The sequence below is a fragment of the Perognathus longimembris genome, chromosome 9 (assembly GCF_023159225.1).
Source record: "Perognathus longimembris pacificus isolate PPM17 chromosome 9, ASM2315922v1, whole genome shotgun sequence".
Classification (NCBI taxonomy): domain Eukaryota; kingdom Metazoa; phylum Chordata; class Mammalia; order Rodentia; family Heteromyidae; genus Perognathus; species Perognathus longimembris.
The window spans coordinates 66,836,372-66,855,229 of record NC_063169.1 but is presented as its reverse complement, the minus strand read 5'-3'; the positions used below and the strand labels follow the sequence as shown (position 1 = coordinate 66,855,229).

At 62.8% G+C, this 18,858-nt stretch overlaps 1 protein-coding gene across 1 annotated transcript; it reads right to left on the bottom strand.

Moving 5' to 3' along the window:
* Positions 1–4,321: 4,321 nt before the first annotated feature.
* Positions 4,322–5,404, bottom strand: LOC125357604 (vegetative cell wall protein gp1-like). The gene has a single exon (XM_048354555.1). It carries the CDS (start codon positions 5,402–5,404, stop codon positions 4,322–4,324), a length of 1,083 nt encoding a protein of 360 aa, XP_048210512.1.
* Positions 5,405–18,858: the final 13,454 nt, after the last annotated feature.

Here is an 18,858-nt window from a genome sequence, read left to right as displayed (position 1 = left end):
TCCAGATACCCCCCACCATCCAGACCCCCCCACCATCCAGATACCCCCCACCATCCAGACCCCCCACCATCCAGACCCCCCCCACCATCCAGATACCCCCCCCACCAGGCCAAGCCCTCCAGGCCTCTGACAGCTGAGGCCCCCTGCTGCCATCTCCACGATGAGTACAGAAACCCCACGTCGCCACACTCGTGGGGGAATGTGTGTGTGTAGTGCTCAGTGTACTGTGTGGCCCGTCACACACGCGCGCACACGCGCACACGCGCACGCACCCCTGCCCCCCCCCCCCCCCCCCCCCCCGCCATCCGCACGCGGCGTTGTGCTTCCAGCGCCGGCCAGCAGAGGGCGGCCGAGCCGCGGCCTGCCGGACCCGCCGAGGCCGCCGCGGGCGGGGACGAGCGGCGCGCGCCATCGCCAGCAGGGGGCGCCGTCCGGCTCCCGGGGAACCTGGGCCCCGGGGGGCCCCACCGCGCCTCCCGCGGGGACACCGCCCCGACGCCGCGCCCCGCCCCGCCCCGCCCCGGGCTCGCTGCTGGGTCTGGCTGCGCTGTGCTCTTGTTTTCTGCCCCATTTCCGAGAACCAAGGCCACGAAAGGCTCCGAAAACCCACAGCCACCCGTCACCCACTGCCACCCGCCTGCCACCCATCACCCACTGTCACCCCTCACCCACTGTCACCCACCACCCACTGCCACCCATCACCCACTGTCACCCATCACCCACTGCCACCCGCCTGCCACCCATCACCCACTGTCACCCCTCACCCACTGTCACCCACCACCCACTGCCACCCACCACCCACTGCCACCCATCACCCACTGTCACCCATCACCCACTGTCACCCACCACCCACTGCCACCCACCACCCACTGCCACCCACCACCCACTGCCACCCATCACCCACTGTCACCCACCACCCACTGTCACCCCTCACCCACTGCCACCCACTGTCACCCGCCACCCACTGTCACCCATCACCCACTGCCACCCACCACCCACTGTCACCCACCACCCACTGCCACCCATCACCCAGTCACCCATCACCCACTGTCACCCACCACCCACTGCCACCCATCACCCACTGTCACCCATCACCCACTGTCACCCACCACCCACTGTCACCCATCACCCACTGCCACCCACCACCCACTGTCACCCACTGCCACCCACTGTCACCCGCCACCCACTGTCACCCATCACCCACTGCCACCCGCCACCCACTGTCACCCGCCACCCACTGCCACCCGCCACCCACTGCCACCCACTGCCACCCACCACCCACTGTCACCCACCACCCACTGTCACCCACCACCCACTGCCACCCACTGCCACCCGCCTGCCACCCATCACCCACTGTCACCCATCACCCACTGCCACCCACTGCCACCCGCCTGCCACCCATCACCCACTGCCACCCACCACCCACTGTCACCCACCACCCACTGTCACCCACCACCCACTGTCACCCATCACCCACTGCCACCCACCACCCACTGTCACCCACCACCCACTGTCACCCACCACCCACTGTCACCCATCACCCACTGCCACCCACTGCCACCCGCCTGCCACCCATCACCCACTGCCACCCACCACCCACTGTCACCCACCACCCACTGTCACCCACCACCCACTGTCACCCATCACCCACTGCCACCCACCACCCACTGTCACCCACCACCCACTGTCACCCACCACCCACTGTCACCCATCACCCACTGCCACCCACCACCCACTGTCACCCACCACCCACTGTCACCCATCACCCACTGTCACCCACCACCCACTGTCACCCATCACCCACTGCCACCCACCACCCACTGTCACCCACTGCCACCCACTGTCACCCGCCACCCACTGTCACCCATCACCCACTGCCACCCACCACCCACTGTCACCCACCACCCACTGCCACCCATCACCCAGTCACCCATCACCCACTGTCACCCACCACCCACTGCCACCCATCACCCACTGTCACCCACCACCCACTGCCACCCATCACCCAGTCACCCATCACCCACTGTCACCCATCACCCACTGCCACCCACCACCCACTGCCACCCACCACCCACTGCCACCCACCACCCACTGTCACCCACCACCCACTGCCACCCACCACCCACTGCCACCCACCACCCACTGTCACCCACCACCCACTGCCACCCATCACCCACTGTCACCCACCACCCACTGCCACCCACCACCCACTGTCACCCACCACCCACTGCCACCCACTGCCACCCGCCTGCCACCCATCACCCACTGTCACCCATCACCCACTGCCACCCACCACCCACTGCCACCCACCACCCACTGTCACCCCTCACCCACTGCCACCCACCACCCACTGTCCTGTCACCCGCCTGCCACCCAACACCCACTGTCACCCACCACCCACTGTCACCCATCACCCACTGCCACCCACCACCCAGTCACCCATCACCCACTGTCACCCACCACCCACTGCCACCCATCACCCACTGTCACCCATCACCCACTGCCACCCATCACCCACTGCCACCCACCACCCACTGTCCTGTCACCCGCCTGCCACCCAACACCCACTGTCACCCATCACCCACTGCCACCCACCACCCACTGTCACCCACCACCCACTGTCACCCATCACCCACTGTCACCCACCACCCACTGCCACCCACCACCCACTGTCCTGTCACCCGCCTGCCACCCCCCCCCGGAGGCCACAGGGCGCCTGGGCCCCGCGTGCCCGCGCTGTGGCAGGGGCTCTAGCCAGGGCCCCACCAGCCAGCCCAGCCCCCCCCGGGGGGCACCGAGCCCCCTGGCCCCGCAGGAGCCTCCGTGGAGGGGCCGCCTCTCGGGGCGGGCGGTGAGCCCGCGGGCCCGCCTGGTGAGGGCGGCGGCTTCTCCACGGCGTCCGGGATGCTTGCTTTCTCGACGGCGTCTTTTCTTCCTGTGACTTACGGGCTCCACGCAGGAGAAAATCAGAGACGTCAGCCGGGCGCTGTTGGCGCTCGGCCGCCACCCCCGGCTCCTCGGGAGACCCGGGGATCGGGGTGCAGGGCCGGCTGGAGGGGCGGCCCAAGTGCAAGAGCGCCGGACGTGAGCGGAAGATGCCAGGAGGGCGCTCGCGGCCCTGAGGTCAAGCCCCAGACACGCGCACACGCGCGCGCACACGCCACACACGCGCGCACACACACACGCGCGCACACACACACCTCACAGGGAGGGGGGAGGGAGGGGAACGTAGCGGAGAAGCTGGCGGCGGGCCGGGGATGGCGTCGGCGGGGTGGGCAGCTCCCCGGCTCCTCCACGGCCCCGGGACCCCCCACGGCCACAGGGCCAGGCCCCCCCGGGCGGGGTTTTTAGATCTGCGGTGCCCCGACGGCGAGGAGGCGGCTTCCAGCGAGCGCCGCCGCCGCCCCGCCCGCGTCCCCGGCGACCCCTTCGACAGCTCCGTTTTCTGGTCGCTATTTCCTCAGGGAGGGGGGCTGGAGAATGAACGCCCTCGCTGAAAATACACACCCGGGCCCCCCCGCAGCCCAGACGCCCCAGTCTGCATGTGGACGGGGTGGGGCAGACCCCGAGCCCCATGTCTCCTCCAGGGCCGTGTGCGTGTAAGCAGGCACTGGACACAGAGTCCCTGCGTGTCAGAGGGGCCACGCCCGAGGGGGCGGGGACGGCTGGGAGCGCGGCGGGGCTTCCCTTCCTCGGCCTGGCGGTTCCTCTTTACATGAAGGTCAAGTCTGAGGCGTGGAGCACGCGGGTCACACGCGAGGCGGACGCCGAGGCGAGGCGGAAGCATCTGGAAAGAAATGCATCCTACGAGAAGCTCTTCTACCCACGCGGAGCCCATGCGCGGCGGGGCGGAGCCGCGGCGAGGAAGCCCCGCCCCCCGCTCCGCACGGGGAAGCCCCGCCCCCCGCTCCGCACGGGGAAGCCCCGCCCCCACTCCGCACGGGGCAGCCCCGCCCCCACTCCGCACAGGGCAGTCCCGCCCCCACTCCGCACGGGGCAGCCCCGCCCCCCGCCCCGCACCGGGGAGCCCCGCCCCCGCCCCGCACGGGGGAGCCCCGCCCCCACTCCGCACGAGGAAGCCCAGCAGCGTGCCCCACGCGGAAGCCCGCCTCGCGGCCTCCTCCGCACACCTACCCCTCACCACTCACGCCTCAGGGCCACAGCCCATCGGGGCCTCTCTGAGGCACAGGAGCAGCCGTGCGGGGCGTGGCCGTCATGCGGGGCGGGGCCTTCATGCGGGGCGGGGCCGTCATGGGGGACGTGGCCGTCGTGCGGGGCAGGGCCGTCATGGAGGACAGGGCCGTCATGGGGGACGTGGCCGTCATGGGGACAGGGCCTTCATGCGGGGCGGGGCCGTCATGGAGGACAGGGCCGTCATGGGGGACGGGGCCGTCATGCGGGGTGGGGCCGTCATGGGGGACGTGGCCGTCATGCGGGGCGGGGCCTTCATGCGGGGCGGGGCCGTCATGGGGGACAGGGCCGTCATGCGGGGCGAGGCCGTCGTGCGGGGCGGGGCCGTCATGGGGGACGGGGCCGTCATGCGGGGCGGGGCCGTCATGGGGGACAGGGCCGTCATGCGGGGTGGGGCCGTCATGGGGGACGTGGCCGTCATGCGGGGCGGGGCCGTCATGGGGGACAGGGCCGTCATGCGGGGCGGGGCCGTCATGCGGGGTGGGGCCGTCATGGGGGACGTGGCCGTCATGCGGGGCGGGGCCGTCATGCGGGGCGAGGCCGTCATGCGGGGCAGGGCCGTCATGCGGGGCGGGGCCGTCATGGGGGACGTGGCCGTCGTGCAGGGCGGGGCCGTCATGCGGGGCGAGGCCGTCATGCGGGGCAGGGCCGTCATGCGGGGCGGGGCCGTCATGGGGGACGTGGCCGTCGTGCAGGGCGGGGCCGTCATGCGGGGCGGGGCCGTTGTACGGGGCGTGGCCGTCATGCGGGGCGGGGCCGTCGTACGGGGCGGGGCCGTCATGGGGGACATGGCCGTCGTGCGGGGCGGGGCCGTCGTGCGGGGCGGGGCCGTCATGGGGACGTGGCCGTCGTACGGGGCGGGGCCGTCATGGGGGACATGGCCGTCGTGCGGGGCGGGGCCGTCGTGCGGGGCGGGGCCGTCGTGTGGGGCGGGGCCGTCATGGGGGACGTGGCCGTCGTGCGGGGCGGGGCCGTCATGGGGGACAGGGCCGTCATGCGGGGCGGGGCCGTCGTACGGGGCGGGGCCGTCATGCGGGGTGTGGCCGTCATGCGGGGCGGGGCCGTCGTACGGGGCGGGGCCGCCATGGGGGACGTGGCCGTCATGCGGGGCGGGGGCCGTCATGCGGGGCGGGGCCGCCATGGGGGACGTGGCCGTCATGCGGGGCGGGGCCGTCATGCGGGGCGGGGCCGTCATGCGGGGCGGGGCCGTCATGTGGCCGTCGTGCGGGGCGGGGCCGTCATGGGGGACATGGCCGTAGTGCGGGGCGGGGCCGTCATGGGGGACGTGGCCGTCGTGCGGGGTGGGGCCGTCTTGGGGGACGTGGCCGTCATGGGGGACATGGCCGTCATGGGGGACGTGGCCGTCATGCGGGGCGGGGCCGCAGGCCCTTTTCCTCCTTCAAATGTCTTCCCTCACTCCTGACCTCTCACAGCCCCCGTGTGCACGCGTGCACACCTCCGCCCCTGCTCCTAGGGCGAGAGGCTTCCTCTCCGCATGGCGCCGTGGTTCCTGGGGCCGTGCAGTCATGGAGGACACCACGGCTGGGCCCCCGGTTCTGAGTGAAAGCACGGTGTTCAAAGAGAATGGCCGAGGAACGCCATGAGCTCGCCCAGCTAATGATGACTGGTATGACATCACCAACCTGGACGGGTGGCGCGCGCCGGCGTGGGTGACGTGATGGTATGGGGGGGGTGTTAGAGGTACAGGCGGCCATGGGGCCCGGGTTGGCCTATGAGAACGATGGGGGAGCTGTTTGGCTCCGGCACTGGTTTGCCTGTTTGTGGTGACGGTCCTGTTGCCGGGATGGTGGTGTTGGTGGTGCTGGTGGTGTGTTGTGGTATTGGTGTTGGTATTGATGGTGTGGTGTCGGTGTTTTGGTGGTCTGGGTGGTGATGATGAGGTCGTGGTTAGGTAGTGGCAGAAGCGGTGCTGGTGGTGATGGACATGGTGATTGGTGGTGGTGGTGGTGCTGGTGGTGTGTTGTGGTATTGGTGTTGGTGTTGACGGTGTGGTGTCAGTGTTTTGGTGGTCTGGGTGGTAATGATGAGGTCGTGGTTAGGTAGTGGTAGAAGCGGTGCTGGTGGTGATGAAGATGATGACATGGTGGTGTTGGTGGTGCTGGTGGTGTGTTGTGGTATTGGTGTTGGTGTTGACGGTGTGGTGTCGGTGTTTTGGTGGTCTGGGTGGTGATGATGAGGTCGTGGTTAGGTAGTGGCAGAAGCGGTGCTGGTGATGATGGACATGGTGATTGGTGGTGGTGGTGGTAATACCATGTCCACACCAGGCCCTCAGATGGCTTCCCACAAAACCCCCCAAGTTTGCACGTGACATGAAACGAGGGTGAAGCCACCGGCTGCTCTGCTTCAGGAGGGGTAAATGCTCCACCCTACTGCGGCCACCGCAGTGCATGGGGCCAGGTGGTGGAGCGCGGATTAGAGCGGAGCCAGAGGGACAGGGAGGCCCCACGGCTCAGCGCTGGCTGCCCCGGCACGGGGACCGTCCAGAGCAGTGTGATGTCCGGGACTGCGTGGCCAGGCCGGGGGTGGGGGGTGGGAACCTGCACAGTCCCCGGGAGGCAGAAAGAGATGACAGCTGAAAATAGCCCTGGAGAAGGGCAGTGAGAATGAGGGCAGGACGCGTGAGAACAGACAGAAAGTGGGACTTCTGACCTGGAAAGGCATGGTGGTCGGTGGTCGGCTGGGGAAGCACCAGGAAGATGAGAAACCCGCCATGGCTGCTGACCCCCGGTGCTTCTCCCGTCCCGCGGCCCTGTCCCTCCCCGGATTCTCCCGTCCCGCGGCCCTGTTCCTCCCCGGATTCTCCCGTCCCGCGGCCCTGTCCCTCCCCGGATGAATTCTTGGTTGCTGTGGTCTCCTCCCACCCCCTCCCCCCCCCCCATAAATGCAGCTCTCAAGGTCAGAACAGGGTGAACAGATCGACCAAGCCGCCCACGGGGCTTTCCACTCGGAGCTTGGCTGGGAGCTGACCAGCTTCCCCGGGCAAGCTGGGGTTTGAGCTGGCAGTCGCAACCACGGGTTGCAGAACCTCAGTCTGAGCCGTGGCTAAGCCCGCGGGCCCCGAGCCAGCCTTCCGGGTGCATCCTGCCTGGAACCCTGTGTGAGGGGCTCAGGCTCAGAGATGGAAGTCCCCGCTAGCAGCAGGGCTACTGCAAGTATTTAGAGAGGAAAGATTTACTGTACGTGGGCCAGCACTGGGCACAATGCAAATTATGATGATGATCACTTTTATTATTATTATTATTTCCCCTGGGCAGCAGTCAGCCATCGGCCTAATAGCCTGCTGGAGAAATTGCACCATTACCGCTCGAGCAGGGCTCGAGAAGGGGTCGTTAGAAGCCACGGAAGCCAGGAACCAGGAGATTTGCCCTGCACGAGCTCACACTCAGATCTCAGTGCCCAGGAACCTCTCTGCAGACTTCACCAAGGCCTGTCTCCACGGTTCACCTGGCAAGCCCCCTCCACGCGGGCCTTCTTCAAAGGAGCCGTGCCTGCGGCTTAAGGGAAGGGCGTTTGACCTGGTTCTCATGACAGCTGTAAATACATGTGTCTGTCAGTAGCACTGCCTCTTCTGCGAAACGACCTCTGCTGGGGAGCATCCCTTTGTGGTGGTAGTGGTGACGGAGGTGATGGTGGTGGAGGTGGTGATGGTGGTGATGATGATGATGGTGATGGTGGTGGTGATGATGGTGATGATGGTGGTGGTGGTGATGATGATGATGATGGTGGTGGCGGTAGTGATGATGATGGTGATCGTGATGGAGGTGGTGATGATGGTGGTGATGGTGGTGATGATGATGGTGGTGGTGGTGATGATGGTGGTGGCAATCGTGGTGATGGTGGAGATGATGGTGGCGATGATAGTGATGGTGGTGAAGGTGATGATGATGATAGTGATGGTGGTGAAGGTGATGATGATGATGGTGATGATGGTGATGGTGGTGGAGGTGATGATGATGATGGTGGTGGTGGTGGTGATGTATGCTCTGGCTTGAACTCAGGGCCTGGGTGCTGTCTCCTAACTTTTTAACTAAACACTGGTGTTTCACCACTTGAGCCACAGCTCCACTCCCAGCTTTTTGGTGGCTACCTGGACATAAGGAGTCACCGACTTTCCTGCCCGTGTTGGCTTGGAACCTCGATCCCCGGGGCTGGGATTACGGGCGCGGGCACCCGGCTGCAGGTTGCCCGATTACTCACCTGCTGCCTGGAACTTAGTGAAGAAGCTGGGCATGCCCAGAAGGCTCTGGCCCACCATCTTCACGGCAACCCTGAGCCTGCTCGCAAGCGCTCCTGTCTGCCTTGAATGCCTTCCAACAGGGGCGCCAAGACCCGGAGCCAAGCCTGCCATAAAGCACGTCGGCGTCTCTCCTTCTTGAGCAATGGCCGCCCAGGCTCAGCCTCCGAGTGAGCATGCGCAGAATGGACTGCCTGCAGGTCCTTCCAGTGTGGAGGCATGGTGGTGCCTCAGGAAGAGCCTCGAGGAGGCCTTGAGCATGCGCAGAAGGCTCCTCAGGTAGGGCCTCTAGGCCTTGAGCATGCGCTGAAGGCTCAGAAAGCTCCTCTGAGCCTCTAGACCTTGAGCATGCGCAGAAGTCTCAGGTAGCGCCTCCAGGCCAGGAGCATGCGCAGAAGGCTCCTCAGGCAGCGCCTCTAGACCTTGAGCACGCGCAGAAGGCTCCTCAGGGCACGCTAAGCGCCTTGCGCATGCGCAGCAGGAGGCGCCCCCCCCCTGGTGCGGGGCCGGCATCGCTGTGGAAGTAACACCAGTTGACGCCGATGCTGCTGAATCTTCGCCCACTCCTCCGCTTCCTGGCCTTCCTTGCTTCCTGGCTCGGCGCTCCCGGGATGGGAGCCCAGGGCGCTGGTCCCAGGCGCGGGCTGGTGGAGGCCTTTGAAGCCCTGCCCGTGTGATCTTTGGCTCTGATCCCGGCTGAGCCGCTCCGACCTGTTTCCCCGGTGCGCAGCGCAAGCTGTGATCCCAAAGCCGGGAGGGGGGGGGGGGGGAAGAGCCGCCAGCCCTCCCCCGCCCCCTGCGCCCTCCCCCGCCCTGTCCCACCAACCAGGCCCTGCGCGCCCTCCCCCGCCCCGTGCGCCCTCCCCCGCCTGCCCCGCCTGCTCCTTCTCTTCCCACGGCAGCCTCGGGCTCAGGCCTGCAGTTCCAGCTACTTAGGAGGCAGAAGTAGGAGGATACAAGTCGGAGGCCAACACAGGCCCAAAAATCCCAAACAAAACACAAGATCCTCTCTGAGAAATAAACTCAACGTTAAAAACGTGGGTCCAGGGGTCAGTGTTGGTCCTTTTCATGGCACACAGAGTAAAGCTTTTTTGCCCTCAAACCTACAGCCCACTGCAGACCTTTTCCAGACGAGACCAGGTTGGGCATCTGAGCCCTGCAGGATCCGGAAGCTTCTCCGTGGCCCGGTGCTGCCGCGGCTCTGGCAGCGGCTCGAGGGGGGGAGGAAGGGGCCGTGCGTTCTCCCCCGCGCGCTCCTTTACCTTAGCTCCTGTTTTATTAAAGCATCGAACGGCTCGCTGAATATCCAGGAAACCCAACGAGCCCCGCCCTGGGAGAAGCCCAGGCCGGCCGCGGGAGGGGCGGGTGTGGCCACCCAGTTTCTCTCCTTCACGGGACCCTTGTCCCAAACCAAAAAGCACAGAACAGGAGCCCTTTCTGTGAGCAGCTCTTCTGACTCCCTTGTTGCCCCCCTCATGCCCCTTAATCCGACCCGAATTCTAGAATCAGATGGTGGCCTCATGTGGCTCACAGCTCGTTCCTTTCATGTGCGTTCCTAGAGCACGCACCGTGCCGGGCGTGCTGGACGGGGGACGCGGGGACCCCGCTATGTGGGGTGCGGAAGGATGGGGACCTGGCCCAGGCTCCGGGAGTGACGGAGGGGATCTGGTGGGAGGGAGGATGGGGGGGGGCAGTGTCACTTACCTGGGGCTCGGGGACGCCCCTTCTGAGGGTGGGCCGGGGGAGGGGGCAGCGTCCCGGAGGGTCTGGGGAGTCCTGACTGAGGACGGGGGGGGGGGGGGGGGGGGAGGGCTTCGGGTGTGGCGGGGCTCGAGGAGCCGGAGCGTGGCGGGCGGCAGGGAGAGGAGCCCGCAGGGCACCGTGGTGGCGGACGTTGGCGCTGTGACCAACGCGCGCCGCGCAGCACCGCGCCCCGCCGGAGCGGCAGGCGTCTCGGCCGCGGCGGCGCTGGAGCTGAGCGGGAGCGGCAGGCGTGTCCGCCGGCGCTGGAGCTGAGCCGGAGCGGAGCGGCAGGCGTGTCCGCGCGGCGCTGGAGCCGAGCCGGAGCGGAGCGGCAGGCGTGTCCCCGCGGCGCTGGAGCCGAGCCGGAGCGGCAGGCGTGTCCCCGCGGCGCTGGAGCCGAGCCGGAGCGGCAGGCGTGTCCGCCGCGGCGCTGGAGCCGAGCCGGAGCGGCAGGCGTGTCCCCGCGGCGCTGGAGCCGAGCCGGAGCGGCAGGCGTGTCCCCGCGGCGCTGGAGCCGAGCCGGAGCGGCAGGCGTGTCCCCGCGGCGCTGGAGCCGAGCCGGAGCGGCAGGCGTGTCCCCGCGGCGCTGGAGCCGAGCCGGAGCGGCAGGCGTGTCCCCGCGGCGCTGGAGCTGAGCGGGAGCGGCAGGCGTGTCCCCGCGGCGCTGGAGCTGAGCGGGAGCGGCAGGCGTGTCCCCGCGGCGCTGGAGCTGAGCGGGAGCGGCAGGCGTGTCCCCGCGGCGCTGGAGCTGAGCCGGAGCGGCAGGCATCTCGGCCGCGGCGCTGGAGCTGAGCCGGAGCGGCAGGCATCTCGGCCGCGGCGCTGGAGCTGAGCCGGAGCGGCAGGCGTGTCCCCGCGGCGCTGGAGCTGAGCGGGAGCGGCAGGCGTGTCCCCGCGGCGCTGGAGCCGAGCCGGAGCGGCAGGCGTGTCCGCCGCGGCGCTGGAGCCGAGCGGCAGCGGCAGGCGTGTCCCCGCGGCGCTGGAGCTGAGCCGGAGCGGCAGGCATCTCGGCCGCGGCGCTGGAGCTGAGCCGGAGCGGCAGGCGTGTCCGCCGCGGCGCTGGAGCTGAGCCGGAGCGGAGCGGCAGGCGTGTCCCCGCGGCGCTGGAGCTGAGCGGGAGCGGCAGGCGTGTCCCCGCGGCGCTGGAGCTGAGCGCGTTGACTTTGCCCTGCTCGCGCGTCCTGTCGTGGGAGATTCAGGAAACGGGACCCTGGGAATGGACGGCCTCGCCGGGCTGCCCTCTCCCGCTGTCACCCCCGGGAAGGGACGAAGGGCAAGCGCGGCCGTCTCTCGGGTGCGTACTGTGTTGTGATGCAGACACTCGTCACTCACTCACTGTCTGCTCCATGAACGAGCGCGTGACTTGGAGATAACTATCCTAGTTCTCAGGTGCTGAAAATGGGGCCCAGAGAAACAGAGTGGTGGGCGCAGAATCACATAGGCGACTAAATGACGACCAAATGGAAAGCCAGGGCAGCGGGTTCAGTTAGCTGCCGCTGACTTCCAGCCTCTTCCTGGCTGATGACACCCGAGATTTTATGGGAATCTGTTTAGTACCAGGAGCTGGATTGCAACTGGTCGAAGCTGGTCACAAGAATCCTTTATCCCGTTGCCAGTGGTCGGTAGGGGACAGCATGGGACCCATCCTAGCCAATGAGATGGGTGAGGGGAGGAAAGGCAGAGGGGCCTCTGGGAAAGGACTTCTCTCTCGTGAGAAGAGCTCCAGGACAAATGCTCCCAGAATCCACCTCTCCTTCTCGCTCATGCACATGCATGGGGGCGTGGCCCACGCCAGCCTTCTTAGACACTGAAATGACAGGGAGGAGGCCACCACGCTAAAGATGGAACTGGAAGTCTGGAATGTGCCAGGTCCAGGATGAGATCCCGTCACACCTGCCTCACAGCTGCTGGCCTACAGATGTTTTGAGCAACAGAAAATGGACATCCTGTTGAAGCCACTGTTAGCAGTTTGTATAGGTCATTTTCAGTCTAACATATGTCTTTGATGGCCTGACTTCAAAGCCCGTGGTCTTTTTCCTGTGGCTGTCTCATGTTTTCGGGGGGGTTCAGTGGCCATTGGATGTCCCTTGTCCCCTTAGTGGCCAGCAATCACAGGAACTATCACATTAGGAGCTACAAGGAAAGCCATCAGCTTAGAGGACAGGAGAGGAGGAACAAGACCGGAGCTCTGGTTCTGGCCTGAATTCTTCCTGGCATCTGTTTGAGGGACACAGACTTTCAAAGCTGGGGTGAACCCTAAAATAGCATCTGATCTCGCCCATGTTGTGTAGATGGCAAGTTTTGTGGTTAAACACTTCATAGAAGACCTGGCACAGCCTGGATTCTTGGTAAATACGACGATGGTGACGATGCTGGTACTGGTGACCTCACGGTGATGCCTGAGGTGGCGGTGACAGTGCTAATGGAGATGATGACGAGGCTGGTATTGTTTGTGGGGGTGTCGGTAATGGTGGTGAGGTGGGTGACGGTGACTTTGCTGCCGGTGTTGGTGATGATGAAGATGATGGTGATAATGATGGATAGGCGATTGGCTGCTAAAGGCCCACCCCTGAGCTCCAACTTCCGGAAAAGCGTGTTCTCTCCAGAAAAAGCTTGATCTATAGAAAGCCTCAGGCTTCCACCCCAAGACCCCTCCTCCAACTCAGCCTAATTACGAAGCACCTGGTCCAGCCTGAGTCACCCTTTCCAATGGTACTTACCTGCTCCTGGCATGTTGGCAAATAAGCACGCAAGATAACTCTTCAGAATGAGATTATTATGGGAAATCGCCATAAATTAGGGCGTCATGGAGAAACGCAGGTTCGAGGTGCTGATGTGAGGGGCATTTCCGTCTTCTTACTTCTTGCAGGAGGCTGAGGCCTTTTGGCCACTGAGAGGACAACCCCGAAAGCGAACAGTGGGGGCCCCAAAGCTTCCGAGCCGCTGCTAGGCCTGTCCTGTCTGCCTCAGGCGGCCGGTTCCCTGCTGACCTGGAGGAGGGGTGAGGTCGGGGCGCTGAGAGGTCAGGGGAGAGCCGAGCTCGCTCTCTCAGCCCAGGGATGAGCTGGGAGACATAAGGGAGCAAAGGGGAGTGGGGACTCTCAGACCTCGTGGTCATCATAGTCAATGCATAGCCTAGGAAATGAAGAAAACCGAGGGGGGGGTTGGGTTGGGAGGGGGGGACATCCATCGAGATGCTTATAAGATACTTAGAAACGGACTCCTTAACAGGTGCTGGTGGCTCCCGCCTGTCATCCTAGCTACTTAGGAGGCTGAGATCTGAGGATCCTGGTTCAAAGCAGCCCGGGCAGAACTCTTTATCTCCACTTCACTACCAGAAAACTGGAAGGAGAGCTGTGGCTCAAAGTGGCAGAGAGCTAGCCTTGAGTGAAAAGACTCAGGGACAGCAGCGGGGCCCTGGGTTCAAGTCCTATGACTGACAAAACATAAAAACAAATAAGCAAATACAGCAAATGTGGCAGGAAAGTGGGTGAGACTGGTTCAGGAAGGCTTTTTTGTTTGTTTTTTTGCCAGTCCTGGGTCTTGAACTCAGGGCCTGAGCACTGTCCCTGGCTTCCTTTTGCTCAAGGCCAGCACTCTACCATTTGAGCCACAGCGCCCCTTCTGGCTTTTTTGTTGTTGTTGTTGTTTAGGTGGTGCTGAGGAATCCACCCCAGGGCTTCATGCATGGGAGGCGAGCACTCTACCTCTGGGCCGTATTCCCAGCCCCACGCAGGCTTTTCCCTTACATCATTTGGTCTCTCACGGAACCTCCCCCACCCATCCCCTGCACCCTGAGTCTCACTGGCCGCAAGCGGGTCGTGCGCTGAGTCCTGGCCCGACCACAGAATCACAGCGATTGGCTTCCAGGTACGGCGTGCCCGGGAGGTTAGACCTGGGAGCCCCTGCGTCCTCCAGCTCCGCAAAATCCAGCTCTAAGTAACATGGCAAAGGGGGAGCCGGGCACTGGCTCACGCCTGGAATCCTAGCTACTCAGGAAGCTGAGCCCTGAGCATTAGAGTTCAAAGCCAACCAAGGCAGAAAAGTCCGTAAGACTCTCGCCTCCAGGAAGCCAGCCAACAGCTGGAAGTGAAGCTGAGGGTCGCGGGGTGGAGCGCCCGCCTCCATCACCCGCAGAGGCTCCTGCTGCCCGCCCAGCGGGCGCCCCGTCTGCTCCCTCTGCTCGCCCCACCCTGGCAGCTCCCTGGGATTCTGACAGCGCTGTGACCTGACCCGCTTCCCCGCGGGTGGCCGCGGGACGGCTCAGACCTGCCGCGGACAGGCGACCTCCGGGTGCAGCCCCGCGGCCACCTGCTCAAAATCAATTCGCTTCTGGATCCTTTGCGCTTTTTGTGATTTGCCAACGGAAAGACAGGGAGAGGGCAGGGGATCTGTGACTGTTTGAAGACATTCTCCAAGAGGGGGACGAGGCGAGTGTTTACAGCAAGACCCGGAGTGACACTCCCCACCACCACCCACCTCCGGCCCCCATCATGCCCCTGTTTCCCGGGCAAGCCCTCTAAGGACACAATTGACATGCAGCTCTCAAAGCAGCCAGCTGTTGAGGACGGCCTGGGGCTTGCATTATTCTCTTCGGGGGTCTGTACGATGGTTTGGTGACGGCCATTTTCAGAAAACAACCAAGGCAATTTCAGGAATTGCTGTCACAATAGACACACTAAAAATAAAGTCAGCATAAATAGATTAAGAAATTGACAGAATAACAAGGCAGGAAGAATTAGAATGAATGCATGGGCTGGGATGACAACCGGAGCCCTGCGCGGGAGGAGGCCGCGTCTGCTGACTCGGTGGTTTTCAGAGCTTCCTGACCGTGGGGATTGCTGATTTCACAGGCCAGGCAGGGTCTAATCGAATTCTGCATTCGCAGCCACGGAGGCGCTGAGCCGCAGGGAGAAAGCAGCTTTTCTTGTGGTGGTCCAAGTATGGGCCTTTTTTTTTTTTTTATAGCTGATACTTCTTAAAAGACATATTGAAAGGCTGATCCCTAATCCCAAGCATGAGTTTGGAGAAAGAGAGAGATGCTATACAGAAGGAGGTGGGCTGGGAAAATGTTCGTAATTCAGTCATGACATTTGGAGTAGATAGATCTCTTTGCAAAACTGGCATAGGCGGAAAGAAAAAAACAACTATGCCCTCCAACGCACTGTGAACTCATAGGTCAGCGTACGCTGGGTAACACTGGCGAGGCGAACGCTGGTCTGTGGCAGAGGTTCCATCAGGGCTCTGAGTTTCTCCTTCCCCAGGCATCTGGAGATTCCACCATGGCCTCCCAGGGCGCTGGCGCTGGGAATATCAGGAAGAAGCAGACAGACCTTGAGGTATCTCCACATTCCACCTTGCGCTGCCTTCACTGACTCTAAGACGTGAGTGGCCTACCACAGAGTGATGCACCCAGCTTTTAGCAGGACATCCTGTGGAATTTTCTGGAACTCATTTCCATCCACGTTCTCTGTGGTTATTAGGTATGAAGTCAAATAACAACAACATCTGGAAGAAGGGTTCTCGGGCCGGTGCAGTGGCCCAGGCCTGGAGTCGTCGCTGTTTTGGAGCAGAGAGGAGAGGACGGCTGTATGAAGGTCAGCTGGGAGACTCAGCCCATGGCCCCGTGGATTGAGCCTGTCGCCTCTGCCACAGGGCAAGGACAACGGCGGGGCGCGGTGGCTCAGCCCGTCATCCCCAGAGATGAGGGGGATACGCAGGTAGAGGAGGACTGAAGCCCAGGCTGGCGTGGGCTTAAATTGAGACTCTCCCTCAAATATACTGCCCCTTCCCACACATGGGAGAACTCTCTGGAAGCTGTTGCCTTTGAACAAGCACATGATTCACAGTCCATCAAATGTCGTAAAATGTGTCCTAAATTCCTCGATGAGAGGCAAGAATGTTGGGGGAACACAGATATCTAAGTTTTTGTGCAGCCAAGACTAGTTTTCTTGAGGTGTACTGTCTGAAGGTCATGGAGAAATTTCAGAGGAATGCAAGCTGGAAGCAGAGAACTACTCTTCTCCCCTTCGATAGTCTTCTCTTCTCTTTCCTACTCTGCCTCCTTCTCCATCTTCCTCCTCCTCCTTATATCTTGTCCCTTACATCTTCTTCATCCTCATTTTGAAGTCAAAACCCAAGGCCTTGCCTATGCTAGACAAGCCTCTACCACTGCACCCCCCGCCCCCCACAGTCACGGGAACTACAAAATGAAGATGGGTTGCTCTCCGGGATAGATGCACTCATTGCATGGATGGACACCTGTCTGCGAGGGAGCTGCACAGTCCATTCCATGGAGAAGGGATAACCTTCCTGGCAAACCTGGAGGTCCACAGGCAGAAACAAAACCTTCACCCAAGCCTCAAAGTAAAGTGCACACACCAGTGACCTCACAACATCATGTTAGCTGTGAAGCTAACACTATCGAGCCCAGAGAAGAAAACATAGACAAAATGTTCATCTTGGTTTAGGCAAACCTTGGTCCACAAGAGGACATAAAAGTGATCGATTGTCAAGTTTTAAAATGCCTGTCTTCAAGACAATGACAAGTAAGTCAAAAAGCTTGTCATAAACGGAGAGAAAGTACTTGCACGATACTTACCTGACAAAGCACCTGCTCCCAGAAGGTTTCCTTAAACTCTCCTAACTTCATTTGTAAAATTCCAGGTGTTGTGTCTTACGCCTGGAATCCCTGCTACTCGGGGGAATGTCAGTTCAAGTCTGCCTGGGCAAGAGTGCGAACCCATTAGGGAAAAGTAGACGGGAGCAGAAAGCCAAAGCGAGGCTCAAGTGGTAGAGCGCCTGCCTAGCGAGGGCGAGGGCAGAGCCTCAGCCCTGCCCGACCATGGCCCGATGAAAAGAAAGCCAGCTAAAAATGGACAGATTCGGGCAACGCGCCATGTGTGAAGACAATGCTGAAGAAGCTATGTGGGTGGCAGATCGCCCCATGAAAAGATGCTCAGCACCTTTGGTCGCCAGGGCAATGCCTCAGCCCGCAAGACCCGCGCACGCGCAGCCGGACTGCCGCGAACAAGACTGCAGGAAGCGGCCGGCGGCTCCTCCAGCCTGACCCGCGGGGGACTTTCCAGAAAAAGTGACAGGATTGCAGAATAATAGTTCCATGGATGTCAGGAACCGAAAACTCAGTGCCTAGGTCAAGAGCCTCCCTACCGCCCCGTTTATCAGACGGGCACGTGGAAGCTGGACAGCTTGTACCACCACGTGAGTTAACGCTGAAGTCACCGGGCCCCAGTGGCCCACGCCTGTGACCCTAGCTCCCTCCCCCAAGCTACTCCTCCCCCATCCGCCCTTCCCCCCCACAGCCAGCCCTCCCCCCCACCTACCCCTCCACGTCCACAGCTAGCACCTCTGCATTTGTAAGAGCATTACCCAGAAATGGGCTGAAAAACCATCGGCAAGAAAGGACGCGTCTGGGGGTATGGGATTTGGCAATGGATTTTTTTTTTTCTGTGTATCGTTTCTCCTCCCTTGCTGCTTCTAAGCAGAAAAGAAGAGAAGTTAAATATAAGCTCTTGCCACACACTTCCCGACTGGCACAAATAGACACTGGGAAGAATGCCAGCAGGTCTAGAAAGCGGTGAGGATGGTGCAGACCTTGTTCACGGATCTCTTGGTATCCGCCGGGTTCTCGTCTAAAGCTGGACGGAGTCCATGGTGCCTGCAGGCAAATGCTGTTAGATTTTAGAGTTGATGGAACTGGCCTTCAGAGAGGTTAGGTACCTCGCCTAAGGGCGCACAGGGAGTAAGTGACAGGGCTCAAACTGGGGGGGGGGGGAACCATTGCTTCTGCTAAAAGCCCTGCTCCTTGAGCAGGTGTGCCGTTCTCGATCCTGTGGATCTCCAGCCTTTCTGCCCTGGCTGAGGCGTCTGTGAGTCCGTTAGGGCGGCTCCGCTATCATCCCTGCTACTCAGCAGGCTGAGGTTTGAGGACTGAGGTTCCAGAACCCTGAGCAGGAACATTCATGAGCTTCTTACCCCCACTCACCCTCAAAAGGCTGGAAGTGGAGCTGCGGCTCACGCGGAGTGCTAGAGTTGAGTCACAATGTGAAGGGGCAGCGCCCCAGGATCCGCACAAAGCGTGGCTTGTGCTGGAATGTCCAGTGGCTACCCCCAGTCCCGCATTTCTCAGGCAGGACTTACAGCAAGGACGCGATGTCCCTGCCGTCTCCTCTGAGGCCTGGCTCAGTTCCCGGCCGGGCGAGGCCATGCAGGGCCTGGGAGACCAGGAGCCTGCCCGGGGCACCGGGACGGGGCAGAACCACCGAGAAGCCTGGCCTCCCGGGCGGGGAAGCCGCTGGCTCTCACCCCCCCCCCCCGCCACCGTGTGTGTGTGTGTGTGTGTGTGTGTGTGTGTGTGTGTGTGTGTGAAGCAGGGATTCTGTGAGCACAACACGGAGCAAGGGCTCTGTGGAGCACTTTACAAAAACACAATCCACTAAGGGAAAAGGCACCTGGTCTTCCCCTGCCCCCGAGTCCAAGCTGTGGAACAAGCCTTAGGTTTCTCTCTAGAAAGATAATGGGGAGGGGGGCATCTTGCTGTCAGGCAGGGTGAGCCCCAGAGCCGGGACAGCAGGAGCCCCGCAGGCGTCCTGGCCCAGGGGACGTGGCCTCCTCCGCGGGTGCCCTTTGGGGAGATTCTGGAAGCGGCT

Coding starts and splice junctions, on each gene's coding strand:
- LOC125357604 (XM_048354555.1), bottom strand. CDS start 5,404: ATGACGGCCCCGCCCCGCATGACGGCCCCGCCCCGCATGACGGCCCCG.